This window comes from Microchirus variegatus, assembly GCF_963457635.1.
Source record: "Microchirus variegatus genome assembly, chromosome: 6".
NCBI lineage: Eukaryota > Metazoa > Chordata > Actinopteri > Pleuronectiformes > Soleidae > Microchirus > Microchirus variegatus.
This window is the reverse complement of record NC_139807.1, coordinates 20,133,736-20,151,694: the sequence shown is the minus strand read 5'-3', so window position 1 is coordinate 20,151,694 and position 17,959 is coordinate 20,133,736. Positions and strand designations below refer to the sequence as shown.

Below are 17,959 nucleotides of genomic sequence, written 5' to 3'. Positions count from 1 at the left end.
AGCTTGCTAGCTTACTTCGGACGATAGCAACATTGTTTAATAATCAGTAAATAGCTGAGTCGACGTGTGTTAATGTTACTCCACCTTAAATTCATCAGGGAAGTTTGGAAGGTGTCTTTCCCGCTTGTATGTCAGTTAAAATGCTTTAATAAATGGTGTATGTTTGTTAAAGTTTACATTGGTGTTAAAGTGCAGTTAAAGTGTATTACTGTTAATATTTCATACCTTAGCTTTCCCATATCATTCATAGGCTTTATATACATATATATATATTCATTTCACTGCACTGGTTTTTGCACTCTGGTTATACTGAATTGCATTGCAGTGACAATAAAGTTGAATTAATCTCATCACGTTTTCATTATTAGTCTATATTAGTCTCATGTATAGCACACCAAGCATCTGGGTTTTTTTTTTATTAAAATGTAACATGCAGTCGTCACATATACTTCTCTTCTCTCTTCAGATGCACTTAATATTTCAGTACCAACCCCAGTGACACAGCATCAGGTGCTGCTCTCCCGTCTACCTCTGCACAGCCCAGTGACACAGCATCAGTGCAGACTGCAATGGTTTCATTATTTATTATTTTGTGCAATACCATATTTATATTGTATTTTTAATTCATTTTATGTCACTTGTTTTCGTGTGCAGTGTTCGGCTTAATATGTTTGCCTTATTTATTTTGTATTTTTAATTTTATCACTTGTTTCTTTCTTTAGTTTTTATTTGGTGTGATATTTTTTACTCAAATAAATAAGATCTTGAATACACACATGCAGTTGTATGGAAGTTGATTGTGAAATTGACTGCTGTGATGCAAGGGGGCACTAGCTAAAATCTTGCCTAGGGCACCAAATTACTCAGGGCCGGCACTGGCTGCAGCGGGGTGTGCTCCGCATTAAACAGTAAAACCACAATAACGAACACAAAGTATAAACAAAGAAAACGCGTAGTTATGAAAATAACACAAATGCGAACGTGTGGGTGCGCAATCCAACACGTTCAACACAAAGAAAAGTCAACAAACACAGAAACATAATCTAACTCTGCCCAGAACACGTTGCCTCTTACTGTAAGCCGATACCAGGTTGTGTGTTCCGTCCGTGAGTCCAGTCCAGTTTGTTGGAGCCGCGGAGTGTGGACGGGGCCGTTATTTGGCTCACAGCAGACAGCTGTTGATCCTCTGTGTCTCTGAGTGGAAGCAGTTCGCGCGTCAGGTATGGAGGGATGTGTCGGCCGAGGTGTGATCCACACAGGTGGAGGGATGGAATCTGGCGGCTACAGAGTCTCCATCTCAGCACGGGAGAATCGCATGCCAGAGGCCATGGCCGGAGCCAAGGGCCAAAAGCAGGAACCAGAGCAGCAAGCAAGAGCGAAGAAACAAGAGAGAGAAGAATGTCTGTCTTTTGGTTTTATATGGTTGACCAGTCGAGGGGCCATGAAACAGACGGCGGAAGAGAGAGTCTTCTCCAGTCATAAAACCACATAGTTTACAAAATGGAGGAGTGTAGGTTTTGTTCAACTCAAATCAGGCTTTTAGTCTGCATACAGGCCTTAGTCAAAGAACAATAGATCACAGCCGCACAGCTTAGGTCCCAACAACAACGTTGTCAATTTACTGCTGACAACTATATCACATCGTATACTATGAGCAGAAATAGAGTGGAGTATTAGCGTCAGTCTTACCTCTCAGTGACGTCTTCCTGCTCCAAATGGAGATTGTAAACTTTCTGAGTTTCCAGGTTTGTCTTCGGACACTTCTCAAAAACTCCAAAGAAGCTTAGCATAGCTTAGCATAGCCGACTTGAAGCTTTCACCGCTCTGAATCACTGACCCGCAAATAATGGGAACTTACTGCTTGTCCTTTCGTTGTTTTTACTGCACGACCCGGTACAATTTAGCACCACAGAAAAAAAAAAAAAACCTGTGTAATTTGCAGGTCTGTAATGTATTCGCCAACTAATTCATCAAGGCGTGAGTTGTGTAAACTTAACACAACTCACGCTATCCGCTTCATTGTGATAATGGAGGTGAGGCAGCGCTGCGAGATCTCGAGATGGAAGTGAGCGTGGCACGCAGAGCATTCTGGGAGTTGTTGTCGTTAGTGTACATGAGCTAAAAATAAAATGTTCTGCCTTTCTTGGCCAAGAAGGCACTTTCTTCAAATATTATTTCACATTTCTACTCCACAGATGACCCCTTTTTAATAGACATTCAACTTCCCAGCAGTGAAATATCTCTTTAAAGGGGTGCCGAAACTTTTGCATACCACTGTATGACTACACGAGTGTAAGGACAAGAAATTATAACAGAATAAGCCACCCCTTCCTATATGTTTTAAGTTATTTCATTTCAAATCTTAAGAGGATATTACGTAGTTTTTTTATGTATTGTATATGTATTGTTCTGTGTAGCTTTGTAGCTCACAACAATGATATCTGTGCTCAGGAGGGGGTTGTTCTATGTAAATGTGATTCAACAACACCTCAGACCAAGAGAAATGCCACTCAGAACGGACCACAAAAGCAAATTAAATTTTTTGTAATTAAGTTTTTTCACCTTTTCTCCACAGAGCTCCCCCACAGTTTCAGAGTATATATTTTTACGACGCAATCATAAACATCCATCCATCCATTGTCTACCTCTTTATCCAAACTGTCGTAAAAACTCCTCATCTCTTCCCCTCTCATGTCCATGTGCTTGTTTTTTTAATGGAGGTGACAAACACAACGCTGCTTCTGTTTTTCAATTCTCGCCAATCGAAAAAAACAGCCCGATCACTCTGAAGCTGTTAAATTAGGCTAAAATCCTGCATAGTTCTGCTTTAACTCGGACTACTTTGTGCCACTACTGAGTGACAAGTTATTGAAGAGGTCATGAATAGGAATATAGGAGTGTTAAAATTGGATACTTGAACATGGTAAAAAAAAAAAAAAAAACATATATTTAAACATATGATGTTAATATACAGGACCCAGCCGTGCAACAAGCACTGCGGCCTGATGAATTTATACATATAGCATTTATCTTTATATTTATACATACATACAGTACATTACACATGAAAACATAACTTCCAACAGTCCAAAGATGTGGAGACCAGAATGGAAACATGCACACACAGATGTTACTCATCCTACCATTTCTTCATTTGGATCTTTATCCCTTGAGTACAAAATATAAGCCTATAAATAAGCAACACAATTGGCACAGAACACTTCGTTTAACTGTGAGGACCTCGTGAAAGGAGACCCCACAGACCCCCCACAGTGTGTGTCTCTCAGCAGGTGGTAACTCAGTCAATCAGTGAGCCACTTGCATAATATCATGTCTCCAGCAGCACCCCTCCTGTACCCGTAGCTTTGTGTTGTTTTTTTGTTGTTTTTTGTTCGTCATCTCCCAGCAGAAAATTCTTATCTGCTTCATTTGTTTTTGTATTATGTTTAGCTTATAGACTGCAAAAATGAAATTGCAAACATCATAGTAATTTCCTTAATATTCTTAAGTAATCTAAAAGCTGGAAACTGACTATCAGAATGATGATGATGCTTTGAAAAATTCTCAAGATTGTGATTTCAGTATCAGACATGAAAAAGTGGCCTAATCAATCGAGCACACATTTACAACAAGCTTCCTCAGTTCACTGTTGGAATGAACTCCCCACATCCTGTCTTTCAGGCAGTGTTACTCAAAGACAAAAGTTTCACTATTTCCAAACTGATATTCTCTCTCCCCCTGGGTCACACAGGGGTGCAGTGGCTTGCATTGTTGCCTCACAGCAAAGAAGGGCGCCAGTTTGGCCCCTGACTGAGGGTCTCTCTGTGGGAAGTTTGTTTGTGCACGTGGATTTTCTCCTGATTAACCGGCTTCCTCCCACAGTATAAAAACACACAGATGAGGTTACATGGAAACTAAATTGACCGTGGGTGTGAGTGTGAGAGTGAATGTCCGCTGGGATTGGCTCCAGCTCCTCTGACCCTCATGTGGAGGATGAAGCAGTAGAAAGTGAATGAATAATCTCTCTCTCGATATCAAGGTTTCACAGGCTGGATTTTGTTCCTATGACGACAGAGCTGCATTCATCCTCTGATGCTATCGGACTCTCCTGGTGTTGTTCTATATTGCAGGCTGGTCTATTTTAGGAGAGAGCCCATGTGAGTTGTTTCGTAATTATGGAAGAAACTTATTAAAGCGTTGTGCATGTCCACAGTCTGCACACTCGCTTTTCAGGACTTGCACTGAAACCAATCTCTCTGTTGCGTTTCTCACCTTGCACATAAATTCTACCTTAATCCCCAAACCCTGACTTCCAACTCTAAAACAGTCAAAACATGTGATGGATTCTCTCAACATCCTTGTCCCTGTGAGGATATTTAGTCTTAGTCACACACACGCACGCACGCACACACACACACACACACACACACACACACACTCCTTTTGTGATAACTCCTACAAAACGCCTGTCATCCTTAGTCAGTCATACACAAGCAGGGAGTCGGTGCAGGCTGATGGATCAATTTAGTTGAGAAAAGCTGTGGCATTCTTCAAATGTAATGGGCTTTGATGTCGAGGCTGAGCTGCATTACAGCAGCCAGCTGAAGCCAGTGAAACCTCTTTTCATCTGCCTGCCTCATACGCAGAGGAAGGCTGGCATGACACGCGTCTCATTCGGCTACACTGACATTTTTTTTTCTTCTTCTTCTTCTTTTCATGATGGGGGTGTAGTTGATGCACACCAACTCTCACACATCCTCTCTTACGAACATTCATTTTTGTTCTCTTTTAGTGCATTCGAAATAACTACTTCCTGTCTGCCTGTTTCATGATTGTATGATGTTATTCATACTCCCTTTCAGACCCTGTCTTTTGAACCCCACCATGAAGCTAAAATTATCAGAGAAAGGGCTGTATTTTTACTCATATGAGCCATTTTCTAATGAGATTTCATCTTGTTTTGTCAAGTATGATTCCATTTGAGTCATACTTGTGTCATCCTTTCACAGCTACAGACTGCCCCCTGGTGGAAACTTTGTTCACAACACATGTTTCAAGACTTAATCACCGTTTCATGTGCAGGAAGTTATTCACATTGTTGGCTACCTGTAAGGGTCACACTTTGTAGAGGCTTCATCTCTGTGAATACATATGTTAGGTGGGATAAAATGTGTATATCCCCAACAATAACATAGTAAAAGCAGTTATTTTTAAGTATATTTTACTGTGGATACCAAATGAACAAGTACATCTAAAAAATATTCAGTGGGAATACCCATTCTGTCTATTCTAATTTTAATTTCTATCCAAATGAGCAAACCCAAGGCTGTCCTTTAGTGTGCTGCAGCTGCAATACTTCACAATCCTCTCAGTAATTATAACTGTTTCTCTGTCTGTCGGTATGTGAGGCATGTCTCACTGCCATCATCACCCTTAATCTGTAGCGGTTTCTGTCATGCTGTGAATTGCAATAGATCCCAGCACTTCCATTTGGCTCATAATGTCACTGTAATGACCAAAGAATTGGTGGTGTATAACATGCAAATGAAGCCTAATGCAGCTTTTAAATTTGCTGTGTTTATAATGTGATTTTAAAAGGATAAACAATAATCAAATGGTGCACTCTTGGCATTAGGAATTAATACTAAAACCTAAAAAGCCTGCACTTCCATTTCAATTGCATGGACGTGTTTGTACAGAGATGTCTCTGGTTTCTGCAGTGCTATTGCACACCACATCAGCCAAGACTTTAAGCAAAGCTGCAGTTCATAGCAGGAACACGTCAGCCATGGTGCTTTTCACAGCCTCTCTGGAGGAGACAAGTGTAAGACTCACTGTCACTGGGAATTGCTGCCAACAACGGATCACTTATGCTCCATGTTCTCCATTAGAGATGATGTGTATTCAGTGCAAAATGTTTTAACTGTGTTAAAAGGACATTTCCTGATGGCTAATTATGCCACAACTGTAGCTAATGGATGTCTGCCAGAGTCTAAAAGGGGCAAAAGCTTTAAAGGAGATGAAGAATCATGTCTGGACTACATTAGGGACATCAAAGTAGAGCCATTAAACAATTGTATGCGAATGTGACTCTAAGATGACAGATATTTGACTGTGAACATGCTGAATACAGAGCATTTTGGCACAATAGTGAGGAAATGCGATCAATAAGTAAACCACTATTAGACTTACTGTTGTGATCAATATACAGTACATCACCATTTTATTCAATAAAACAATCTTCAAGTAATAAACTTAAAACCCAGGCATACATGTGACATGAAAAACAGAGGGAAAATGTGGGAAACTGCTTCTGAGCATAAAAACTAGCAAACAAACAAACAGGAAATAGTAGAGTGTGCAAAAAAAAAAGAGAAATCACCTCCGTGGTCAAGGACCTGCAGTCATGCATCACTGACACATGCTCGCGACAAAGGCTTCAGAGGCTGCACATTCAAAACTTTTACAAAAAATATTCAATCCCTTTATTATATCATCTGAAATTGACATTTATGATGATGAAGACCATCTTCTGGTGACACCAGAGAGGAAACTTACACATTCACAAGTCTCACACTCGGATAGCATTAAAAATGTCAAAATCATTCAACCTACTGTATATTATGAAACTGTAAAAACATGGTTTATTTTCTGTAACTTCACTTAGTCTTAGTTTAGAGTTAAGGCTATCATTCAGGTAAACAACCAGACTGCCCCACTATTTGTCCTTGACTGGGACACGTTACTGTGCCTTGTTAATTCTAGCCTACGATTTCAATGCATCTGTGTGGCTGATGTACGAAATAAACTTTAAGTGATATGTTGGTCAAAGCCAAGATTCAGCCTGCGATGTAGACAAACACATCACAGTTTATAATTAAGCAAACTATTCTTTTTAAGGCCTCAGTTACACTTGCTTGCAGACATGCACACATAGCTGTGGATAGCTGTAGACGTGGAGTTATTATAATTCTTATGGTCCATTTGGAAGAAAGCAGACACGGTTAGTGCCGTCATGATGTTGTGGCCAATAAAGATGGGAGTAGACAGACATCCTGAGGAACCTCGCAGACGCGCATTCATGGGAAATTTACATCATGCAAACGCTAGTAAACCCTAATCAACCCCTTATACACTGTACATAAAAAATGGGCAAGAAGGAAGTAGCATTCTCCTGGGGAAGTTGAAGTATCAACTGCTAGTTTTGTGTCTTCATCTATGGCACATGATATCATTTTTTTTAATTATGTTCCCATTTAGACGAAAAGAGATTACACACCGTGGCCCATATGAGAGGACACCAGTGGGATTGATGGGTATTATCATTCAATGGGGCAAAAGGTTGCAGGTGACACCTGTGAATTTCCACTTGCAGAACAGAAACTGACGCGGCATCAATCAGAAGAATTATAAGAGGAGTTTGTTAATTTCTTGGAACCCCTGCAAACACATGGATACAGAAAGTAACACATTACACAGAAATTAAAGTTCAAAAGATCAATTTTTCAATTTTTTCAGTGGCGCCAATATTCGTTTATAAATTAACATTACATTGCAGCTTCAGTGTTTTAAGAAATGTAGCACTGAAGCAATAAAAACATGGCTATGACAAAAACACACAGTTCACGCATTGAGGAGAAACTTTTAAGACTTGCAGGTCTGATGCAAGTCTATTGAGTTGGCACAGGCACTCAGTGGCACTAAGACTAGTGAGGGGCCACACACACACACAAAGACAGGATGGGGGGCACATGTAGCTATGGCAGCCTGCAGAGGCACTGTGACTCAGCCCAAATCACACCCAATAAGAGAATATTTTACATCTGCTTCCATGCAAGAGAGCGTTCTTGTGTTTCAAGGCAAACACGATAACACAGTACACTATCTATTTATGAAGGTGGTGTCTGACAAATATGACTCCTTCTTAACACTTGGCACACAACCACACTTTAGTGCTGAATCCACTTGAACATCAACATACAGCCTCACACAGAACAGCTCATTCAGTGACCCCCATCTGAAAGACTTCTCTTTTCACCAAAGGACTAACATTATCCAAAGATTGAATAATGTGTAAAAACATTGCCCGGTTACTGACATTGCAAGTGACCCTATAAATTATTATTGCAATATTTACAAATACAAAATAGGGATATTTTAAGCTTAATCAATAGCATAAAAATCATGAATCACAGTCAGTTGCTGTCACGGCTATTAGATGACACTAAGACACAAGCATTATGAGCAGTAATCCTGACCTCAAAATGACCCCAAATGATAATTACTAAGATAGATCAATTAATATATTCTGATGTGCATAGTCCTTAACATTTCTGCACATTTGTGCTTTAGTGTCATCTCACTCCAAATTTAACTCCATCACTTCAAAGAGTCTTATTTAAAAAGAGAATGAACAACAGTACGAGCAATAGTGCACTGAACTTTACCAGCTCAAGTGATGTTGCATGTTCATGTGTGTAATAAATGGTGGGATAAAAACTGTGACACCTAGTGTTGATTTATAGTATTGTTTCTTAGAAAATCAACATTCTTGTTTGATCCACTAATAATAATAATAATTCACCACTTTACTTTTCATGACCATAAATAAGAAGTATCTTTGGTCATCCCTGCAGTTTTTACAGTACAGCGTGAATCCAGAATTTTTTCTGAAAACACAAAATTCACAGGGAAGCAAATGGTAAACGTATGTAAACTCATACAGAAAGAAAACTCACCCTGTAAAAGCTGCACTGTTGTAAGCAAATCACAATCTTACCATTTGACAAAGGTGATTTGGCCTAAAGCTTAAAACAGTCCCTCTATGATTCAGATTCACTTATTATTATTAATAATAATAAAAAAAATAAAAAAGCTTATGCTTTTTGGCAGCAGTGAGTTCATTGGATTTAATCCATTTAGCTGTGTGCTGGAAACATTTTGAGTCCCAGCTGGCTGTGGTACCATGATTCCTCTGAGCTGTGGGCTCTAGCTCTGAGAGAAATACTCAAGAACAAGGCGGAGGTGTCCTAAACGGTCTTTGAGTGAGTTTAGGGACAGGATGGTGGTCTGATATGCAGGGTCCAGCTGGAGGACAGACAGCAGCCACCAGCACCAGGCTGGACCATTGGACGAGGCCTACAAGACAAATTAAAAGGCATTAGAGCAATGACACGTAATCGTGTTTATCAGGAAAATGTTTTAAGTACCACACAGGCTAATAAACTCTTCATCAGGACCCACTTGACATAAACTGCTCTACATTTTCAAGCTTACTCATTTCTCTCAATTTTCAGTAAATTGTTTTATCACCCAAATTGAAACTAGACAACATTTCCACTGAAGGTTTGCAGCTGGCACAGATCTCGTCTCTGTGAACATAATGTCTGTTTTAATTTGTGTCAAGGGTAATGTTAACACAGTGCTGTGATGGTGCTGAGTGCAGCTTGATTGGAAAGGTCTGCACGACGTCGCCATTAAACAATAGCGGAACTTTGATCAACATAAAAGAACACATTATCCTCTCTGCGCGATCAGCAACAATCAGACACTGTTACTCTACAGTAATGTAAGAACAATTAACCACTTTTGTTTGACTGGGAAAGTTAGAAAGCCTTCACTGCAGCAGAAAGAAAACAAATGTATTCATGTTACTCTGATCGTTCTTTGTCCACGGAATGTTGCTTATTGACCATGGCTCCATCCATTCTAAAATGAGGGTATGTGTAGGTCATATGCACTCTCGGAATGTCACCTTTTGTCCAAAATTATAATTTGTTTTAACTTTTAACTCCATCTAATGCAATTACTGCATGGTCCAGCAGATGTCGCTGTAAGTAAGGTCTGGCTTTTGGTCAACATGGAATCCATCAGAAAATAACAGCGGGATGTTATGTTGTTTTGCTGTTGGAGGACACAAAATAAACTGTCCTCCAGAGCAGAAAATCATACACTCTGCAGACTTACCCGTTAGCTTAGCTAAGTAAGCTTCTCCCTCTCTCTCGGGGTCGCCCCATATTTGATATAGCAAGGATTTCCTGACACAACTCAGCCAGGGACTGGCACAAGTAGTACGGAGTAATGCTGGGATCAATTAAGAGTGTCCAACTAACAATGAGCAATAGGGATTGGGCACCTCTCCCATCCCTTGACCTCACAGGGATTTGAATCAGCAACTCTTCGGTATTTCCCTTTCGGCTGCCCACCTGAGTGAAGCAGTGTAACGAGACGGACCATGCAATGACTGTGTGGGCAGGGAGACTATTTGAATATCTCCAAAGAAAAATAATTAGTTCTCAGCCCCCATGCATACATGTTCTCACATTGTATTCCACTACATGTCAGTGATGCATAAGGTCCACACAGTCTCACATTTAGGGATTCATGTGGCTGCTAACATGGGTGATGCCAAATGTTCTACCATGGACAATAGCTGACCTCAGCAGAAAGATAAACTATGAATTTGCCTTACAAGTTTACACACTGTCACAACTTTAAGGTCCGCACCTGAATGTTGTCCTCCTTATCTGGCATGGTGCCGTACTGTTTGTCGATCTGCTCACGAATACGGCTGCTCAGGCGCTGGTACCAGTCCTGAGCCTGCTGATACACACTGTCATGGAGACACTGCAAGTCCTCAACGTCGCTACCATCGACCTGGGAAAAAGAGGAAACAAACAAGAGCGGGAGGAGGTGAGAGGAGAGGTCAAACTATTAAGCTGTCTAGCAGGAACATGTTCAGTGTGTATCTTCTTTAAATGTTGGCAGAGTTTGTGATGGCAAGCTGCTGACCTTGATGTCCTCGAGGTATTCTATATCAGCCGTCTGGTAGCCATCCCTCTGACCTCTCTTTAGCACCCGGAATCTGCTGCCTCCTACAGTGTCCACATATGACCGCCCGTCAGGCAGCAGCTCAAGAGTGTGAATCTCCAGAATACAGCCATAGTCTGCAAACCTGTGAGACAATATTATTTCTATTTTTTTCTGTTTCTCATATCTGTGAACTGTTTTCCATGTTTCTTACAGTATCTTAAGTTTGCACCTTGTTATCTACCAAAACAAGTCAGTCGATCTGAGTAGTTAAACAAACTATGTAAAAAAAAAAATTGTTAGCTGCACAAATATTAGTTTTTTTTTTGTATCAAATACCCTTTGCCAGGCTCATAACTGCACATGCCAAATCTCTTGGTGCCCGTCTCCATGCAGCGACGCATCATCAACCGATATCGAGGCTCAAAGATGTGCAGGGGGCAGGGAATACCAGGGTAAGCAACCGTGCAAACAAATATGGGGATGTCCTTATTAAGACTGAAAAGAGAGAGAGAGAGACGGAGCAGAAATCAGTGAGACTCTCCGGACATTTACCACAAATAAATCCTGCGTTTATTGTGTTATATGTTTCAAATGAGAGCTTCCTACTTGGACAGTTCAGCCATTTCAGTATCGTGCACCTGTTTCCTCTCAGCCAGCTGTGAGGGGAAAAGGCAGGACATGATGTCCTGAAGCAGAACTGTGGGGCTGTATTTCCTATTTTTTAGATACTAGGAAGAGAAAACACAAGAGCATGTTATAAGCAGTCACACACAATATTAAAAATGAATGGTGTTCAGTTGGGTGAGGGTATGCTTGGTGCATTTTTGGATATAAAATACAGATATTCACTTTGACAATTTGCTTTAGTTTGTTGACATATGTGGACATCACAAATACAGCGATATTTGACGGACCAGACAAATAAAGAATTAATGGAGAAAATTGAACAGAATAATTGTTAATGAAAATATTAGTTATACTTTGACTTTGAACTTCATGCAAATATTGGCTGTTCTCAGAAGTGAATACAGAGGCCTGAATCAGAGTTTGCTTGTAGTTACCTCTTGCAGTGGCTGCTTGCAGAGTGGACAACGGAGATTGTGGTCCAGACTCCTCTCTATGCAGTTTTTACAAAATGTGTGACCGCAGGGAGTTGTGACTGGCTCGTAAAACAACCTTTAAATAGCACAAACATAGGAGACATAATCAGAGGAAGGGTTAATGTTGTTTGTACAGCAGGTGAAAGTGGTGACTATTTGTGTGTATTCCAGCTAAACATTAACAAGAGACACGGGCTGAACTACAGAAGGCAGTGGTGCATTATTAATCTGAGCACTCCAGGACACTGACCTAATGCAGAGAGGGCACTCAAAGTCTGACACAGTGAGAACAGCCAGCGTTTTCTCTCTGCAGTGATTACTTTCACCTGAAACCGAAAGGAGAAAGAAGAAGTAAATGAATCTCCTAGTTCAAAACATTTGTTGGGTGTTTTTGGAAATGTGTTAATAGGGTCACAGAAAATAATGACAAGGACAGGAATAATGAAAATGCAAGTGTGTCTACGTACATCTGCCATGTCCATCTTCTTTCCTCATCATCATCTCCTCATCCTCTTCTGCCACTGGGAGGAAGGAAACAGCTTGGCAGAGGCTGAGGCAGCACTCGGTACCTGTGTCATGTTTCGCCTAGGAGCCAAAAAGGCAAATAATTTGATCAGTTAGGGTTAAATTTATATTAAAACCCCTCTGCTAACCAAGTGAATTCACTTAACAAGCGTACCTGGTGTGTCTCTCTCCTCTCTCTGCTCTCCCCCTCCTCTCTCACTGGATGATTGAGGCCCTCAAAGTGTGTCAGCCCCTGTGATCCACTGAGGCTGGTGATGGGGCAGGGCTCTTTCAGGTACTCAGACACAACCTGCAGGATGCAGGACACCTCCTCCGGCACGGCCATGCCCTCTGCCCCCAGGATCTACCATTTGAAGTGAATCACATAGTTGTTATTAAGATGAATATGTTCTCCAGTAAATGGAGAAATGTAACCAAAATAAATTGTTGTGAATGGGAATACATTTGACATTTCAAAACACAATGTATTATTTTTGCTAGTGGGGGGGTCTCTCAGATCTAATTTGAGGACCTGAGGTGAGCTTTGGGAGCAGAATGTGCAGCAAACGACAATGAGTAGTCATGAGGACCAAGTATTTTCTTCCTTTGTCTCATGTTTCTAGGTTGTTAGCCCCAGAAGTTAAAGAGACCTTATTTTCAGCAGAAAGATGCAGGTCTTCTGGTTTGGCAGGACAACAACTTTGATTAATATATTAATCGGAGTTAATTAATTAATATTGCTTGTAGAAGACGGGTGCCATGTGTGTCAGGGGTTGCTATAACAGCAGGTGGTTTATGCAAAAGGCTTTAATGGAACGGGAATGTTTTGATCAAGTGCCGCGAGCAAGACAGGAATGTAGATACAAAGCACTGTATATATTGTTGCCCTCCTCCAAGGAAAAAGGAAACATGTTGCAACTAAAAGCCTTGAGTATGGAGAAGCCACCGAAATGTCTCTGTCTGCTCATTTCACTTTGTTGAAAATAAATCTACAGAAGATCATCCCATATCAGAGACGTGTCTACACTATGAAACGCCTCGGTAAAACCACAGCTAATTATGAGGAAGTGCTGTTGGTGTCTGAGTAAGTGTCCCAAATAACACTCTGTAATATTAAACTGATGTGGAACTGACATGCCATTTTAAATGTGTTATCAATAAATATATTCAAGACAGCAGACTCTTTTGTTCCTTGCTACTTTGAGAAAAAGAATATCAGGAGTGCCACACATAGACAGAAAGTCAAACCCTTGGTTACCTTCGCATTCAAAAATGAGGTCGATAGCACAGATGGTTAAGTTGATTCACATGTGAATGTAAACATTCAAGTACTATTGTCATGGAAGAAAACACACACATTCTTGCTATTCTGTCCATTAATCTTAGTTCAGTATAAATTTGGCTTTCCATGAAGCAAAAAATACAATCTGGTAATTCTTTGTGGCTGAATAATGTGAACAAACCTTCTTGATTTGGCTCTTTGCAGGAACAAAGTCAGATTGAAGTTTGAGGCAATGGTGGAACTGGATGAGGGCTTCTGTCTGCTGACCCATTTCCAGAAGAACATTCCCTTTACGATAGAAACCCTGCACAGACCAGACAAGACAAGACAAGAGCGAAAAGCACATGACTGCCTGCAGAGACCATATAACACCTAAGAACACTGCCGCATCAACAGGTTGGCATGTATTACATTTAAGTGTGATACTATTTGTGTTATTTTGAATAGTGAATGTATGTGATAAAACTCAAAACTGGGTATAAAATGAAATGATTGTCCCCCACTATTCACAGGAAATAGTGATTAAATGACATTATGACATAAGTAGCCGTTTACGTAATATTCTGTATGACATAACATCAAAAGCAGCAGATATAATCACTTTAAATATGAGTCACTCAAATCATTGACAGCTCGCTGATATATAAGACCAGCTTTATGCCACATCACTTCATTCCAAATTCCAATGATCACATAATTTGACAGACAGCAGAAACAACAAAGCTGATGGTGCTCTGAAACCTTTGCACAGTACTGGATATATATAAAAGATTGTTTGGCCATCATAGTCTTACCTCGGTCCAGTTGGGACGAAGGCAGCAGAGGTAGTCGAGGTCCATCAGAGCATCAGAGAAATGCAACAGGCCACAGTTTGCTTCTGCTCTGTACAGCTTCAGACTCTGGTCATCTGGGACTGAGGGTGAAAAGACACAGGAGAGACATTAAGAACAGGGGAAAGAGATGAGGCAGAATCCTGCTGCATTCTTCCAACTTTTGAAAAAGTTTACACAACTCTCAACATGCAACCTACACCCATGAAATGACAGCATATAAATTGGTTTTGCATAACGAGTCAAAAAAACATTTGAGGGATGAAACCGCCCAAAGCTGTTTCTTTAGGTGAGGCATATTTATTTACTGTCTTTAAAGGCAGACACTCCCTCTGGTCTTGACAATGCCCATGTTATGAAACCATAAAAGGAAAATTACCAGGCAAATTAAAAACTACAGACCACAAACCAACCAGGAAATCATCCGACAAAGTCCGACTGGACTGCTGAGGTAAGAGAAACGGCAACATTTAATTGAGATGAGATGAGATGGTAACTATGTACATTGATTCACTGTAGAACAAACAGTCCTAAGATCCCCAGGAGGCCTATGATAGACTCGAGTAAGTAGGACAGAAGTTGTCCCTTTGCACCAACGAAGGCAAACGCAGAAGACAAATAACTGCATAGTTTTGATTACAATGCTGTTTCTAGGAATCTGTGGCTCTAAGAAACCATGAAAACATTTTCCTTTTGTGTGCATGAAGCATTGGCAGTCTTATCTCAACCTGTGTGCAATATTGTTGCCAGACAACAGCTGCTGTAGCTGCTTTTTCTACTGTGTGTGACTAACTGACACCAGAGTGATGTAGGTTAGCTTCTTCCAGTTCAATTTCCTCATTATGAAACGGTGTGAATTGTTGTTTTTCCCCCTAAATGCTTCAATATTCAATATATAGGGAAAACTATCAAGACGCTAGAGTACCTGAGGATTGGTTCACGACCCAGTTCCACATCCAGGTCATAGATGACCTTAATCAATGGGAACAGTGAATTCACAGAAATCAGCAGCAGATTTCCTGTATTTTCTGTCATTGCATCTGTATGTCATTGCTGTGCATATTGTATATCAAGTGTATCCTGTGAGAGGATTCACTAGGCATCACCCAAGACTGTGTGCTAACTCCATGATCTCTTGCAAAATGTTTGTCATTCTGTGTTCTTAAATAAATACACACTTTTATATAACTTTGTGAGAAAAAAAACAGTGTGAACCTCAGCAAAACTAAATTATCAATAACTTATTTCCACAGTTTAAAGACTGGAAACTACAAGAATGAGTCAAAGGTTTAAATTCAAATTGTATTCAATAATAAATGCAAAAGTCAATCAAAAATGATGTATCACTTCTGAAATTTGAATTAAAAACTGACTGTACTTGTTTTGAGGAGACAACTAAACACTCATGGACGTCATTATTTTGAGGTTTAAGAAACGCTGATCAACTTTACTTGTCAAGTTTTTAACAGCTTTTCAAAAAAACTTTTGATTAATCAAGAAAATAGTGGACTTATTTCTAAGTAATGAGAGCAATTGTTAATTATTAATTTGAATAATCCCTTGCAATTTAAATAGTGCAAAAAATTTCTTAAATAATTAATGTATATTTGATGTTTGAAATACTGATGTAAATTTAACAGAACGACTGAGGCGTTGTAATACTTCACATGGAGTGTGAGTATTACAGTACCTACTGTGTGAAACAAACCTGTGAACAGTATTGATTAGTGGACAAAACAAGACATTGCAGACGTCTAGGTTTAGGAAACGAATTATCAGCTGTCTGTTTTGCTGTCTGAAGAACTTTTCATTTCTGTTTATATTATGCACTCTGTGTGTTTTTCCACACAGATTTTTCCAATTACACGAAAAATGAATATACACTGCTTTGGGGTGAGAATCGCAAGAGACAACACGATACAATATTAACACGATATTGCAAAATACTATGTATCCACAAAATCATATTACGCAACAGTTATAGTGAGAGGGAGCACTTGGCTCCATCTGGTGGACTGAAACATTTTTTTTTATGCTAATCCACAAAAAGCTTAATGTTTATTTGTAACATCAATCATTGTATCGTTTTTTTTCTCCCACCCCTACATTGCATGGTGTAAATTTGATTAACTTTCAGTTTGTTGTAAAACGTCTCATATGAAGTTTGAATAAATCTACAAGGGATGAGCCAATGATGCTTAGTTTCACATATGGGTCGAAATCACTAGATGTAGAAAATGTAGAATACAATCTAAAATTCTTATCATCACATGTTTCAATATGTACAGAAGCATATAACTGACACAGAGGAGATTACAATCTGAGCTGCCTCATAATGAGATTGCTTTAACAAAATCAGGTTTTATTTCTTTAAATTGGGTTTATTGGTATATTGTTGAGTGGTGTTTATATGAGGGAGGGGTGAGTTTAAAGGTGTGGAGGCTCTTTTTGTGTTGACGTTCACAGCTGAACTCTCTCCTCAGTGTGCATATTTATTCTTTGAGGAGAAACACAATTTGGTCAAACTCAAAGCAAACCCAAACTCAAACCCTCCGATCACATACCATGGCATATAACATTTCTGCTTTTCCTCCAAGTACCTGTAGAGAGGAATCTCGCGTACCACTGTTTGTACACGTACCACAGTTTGAGAACCATAATGTTACACAATTCAAGAATTTCTGGGTGCATTATGTGTTGTTAACAGCTTTGAAATTTAATAGGTGTCAGGAAGGGTATGATATCGGGTCTGGACAAAACTAAGTGTATGGAGCCAAGTCTAGGAGTCTTAGGTTATTTTTGATCGTATCGGCGTTTTATCCACATGGATTTTATGATATTTTATTAGTTAGACACACCTGTGTCTGCCTGCAGCTGTAATGGATCGAGTGTCCCTTTATTTACCTGCGTGCAGCCGCTCGTTGATGGTGTGCAGCGCCTCGCTGAACTCGCTGGTTCTCAGCTTCTCCTGGATGAGGCTCCTCGCACTGGTCTCCTCCGGGCAGCACTTCTCCACCACGCCGATGAGCAGGACGTTGTTTTTCGAGGCTCTCACCTCCCTTTGTTTAAGCCTGACTTTACACGCCGGGCATTTGGACGGTAGGTGGCTGCCGTCCACGCACCTCCGGCAGAAAGAGTGACCGCACGACATGGTCACCGGCTCGCACAACAGGAAGAGGCAGAGCGGACACTCCAGCAGGTCCATGGCTGAATGCGTTATGTCACCACGACAGAGTAACTGTGTCCTGAGTCTGAAGTAGGCAAATACTGGGCTTTTTTTCGCTGAAGCAGTGTATACGGAGCTTCAGTGTGTGATAGTAACAATGAATTAAGCATTTAACGACACACTGACAGACAGCTGCTGATATAGTGAGCGTTTACCCTCTTTTTTTATACTTCACCTCCAACACAGCTCAGCTAATGCTAATATT

General features: G+C 40.2%; 1 protein-coding gene across 1 annotated transcript; it reads right to left on the bottom strand.

The window, feature by feature from the left end:
• Window positions 1-8,965: 8,965 nt before the first annotated feature.
• Window positions 8,966-17,733, bottom strand: lonrf4 (LON peptidase N-terminal domain and ring finger 4; the record flags this gene model as incomplete). Its single annotated transcript, XM_083891077.1, has 12 exons — window positions 8,966-9,138; window positions 10,507-10,656; window positions 10,792-10,954; window positions 11,149-11,307; window positions 11,419-11,540; window positions 11,874-11,988; window positions 12,163-12,238; window positions 12,380-12,497; window positions 12,592-12,780; window positions 13,880-14,002; window positions 14,493-14,611; window positions 17,433-17,733. 12 exons carry the CDS (start codon window positions 17,731-17,733, stop codon window positions 8,989-8,991), a joined length of 1,785 nt encoding a protein of 594 aa, XP_083747203.1. The 3' UTR covers window positions 8,966-8,988.
• Window positions 17,734-17,959: the final 226 nt, after the last annotated feature.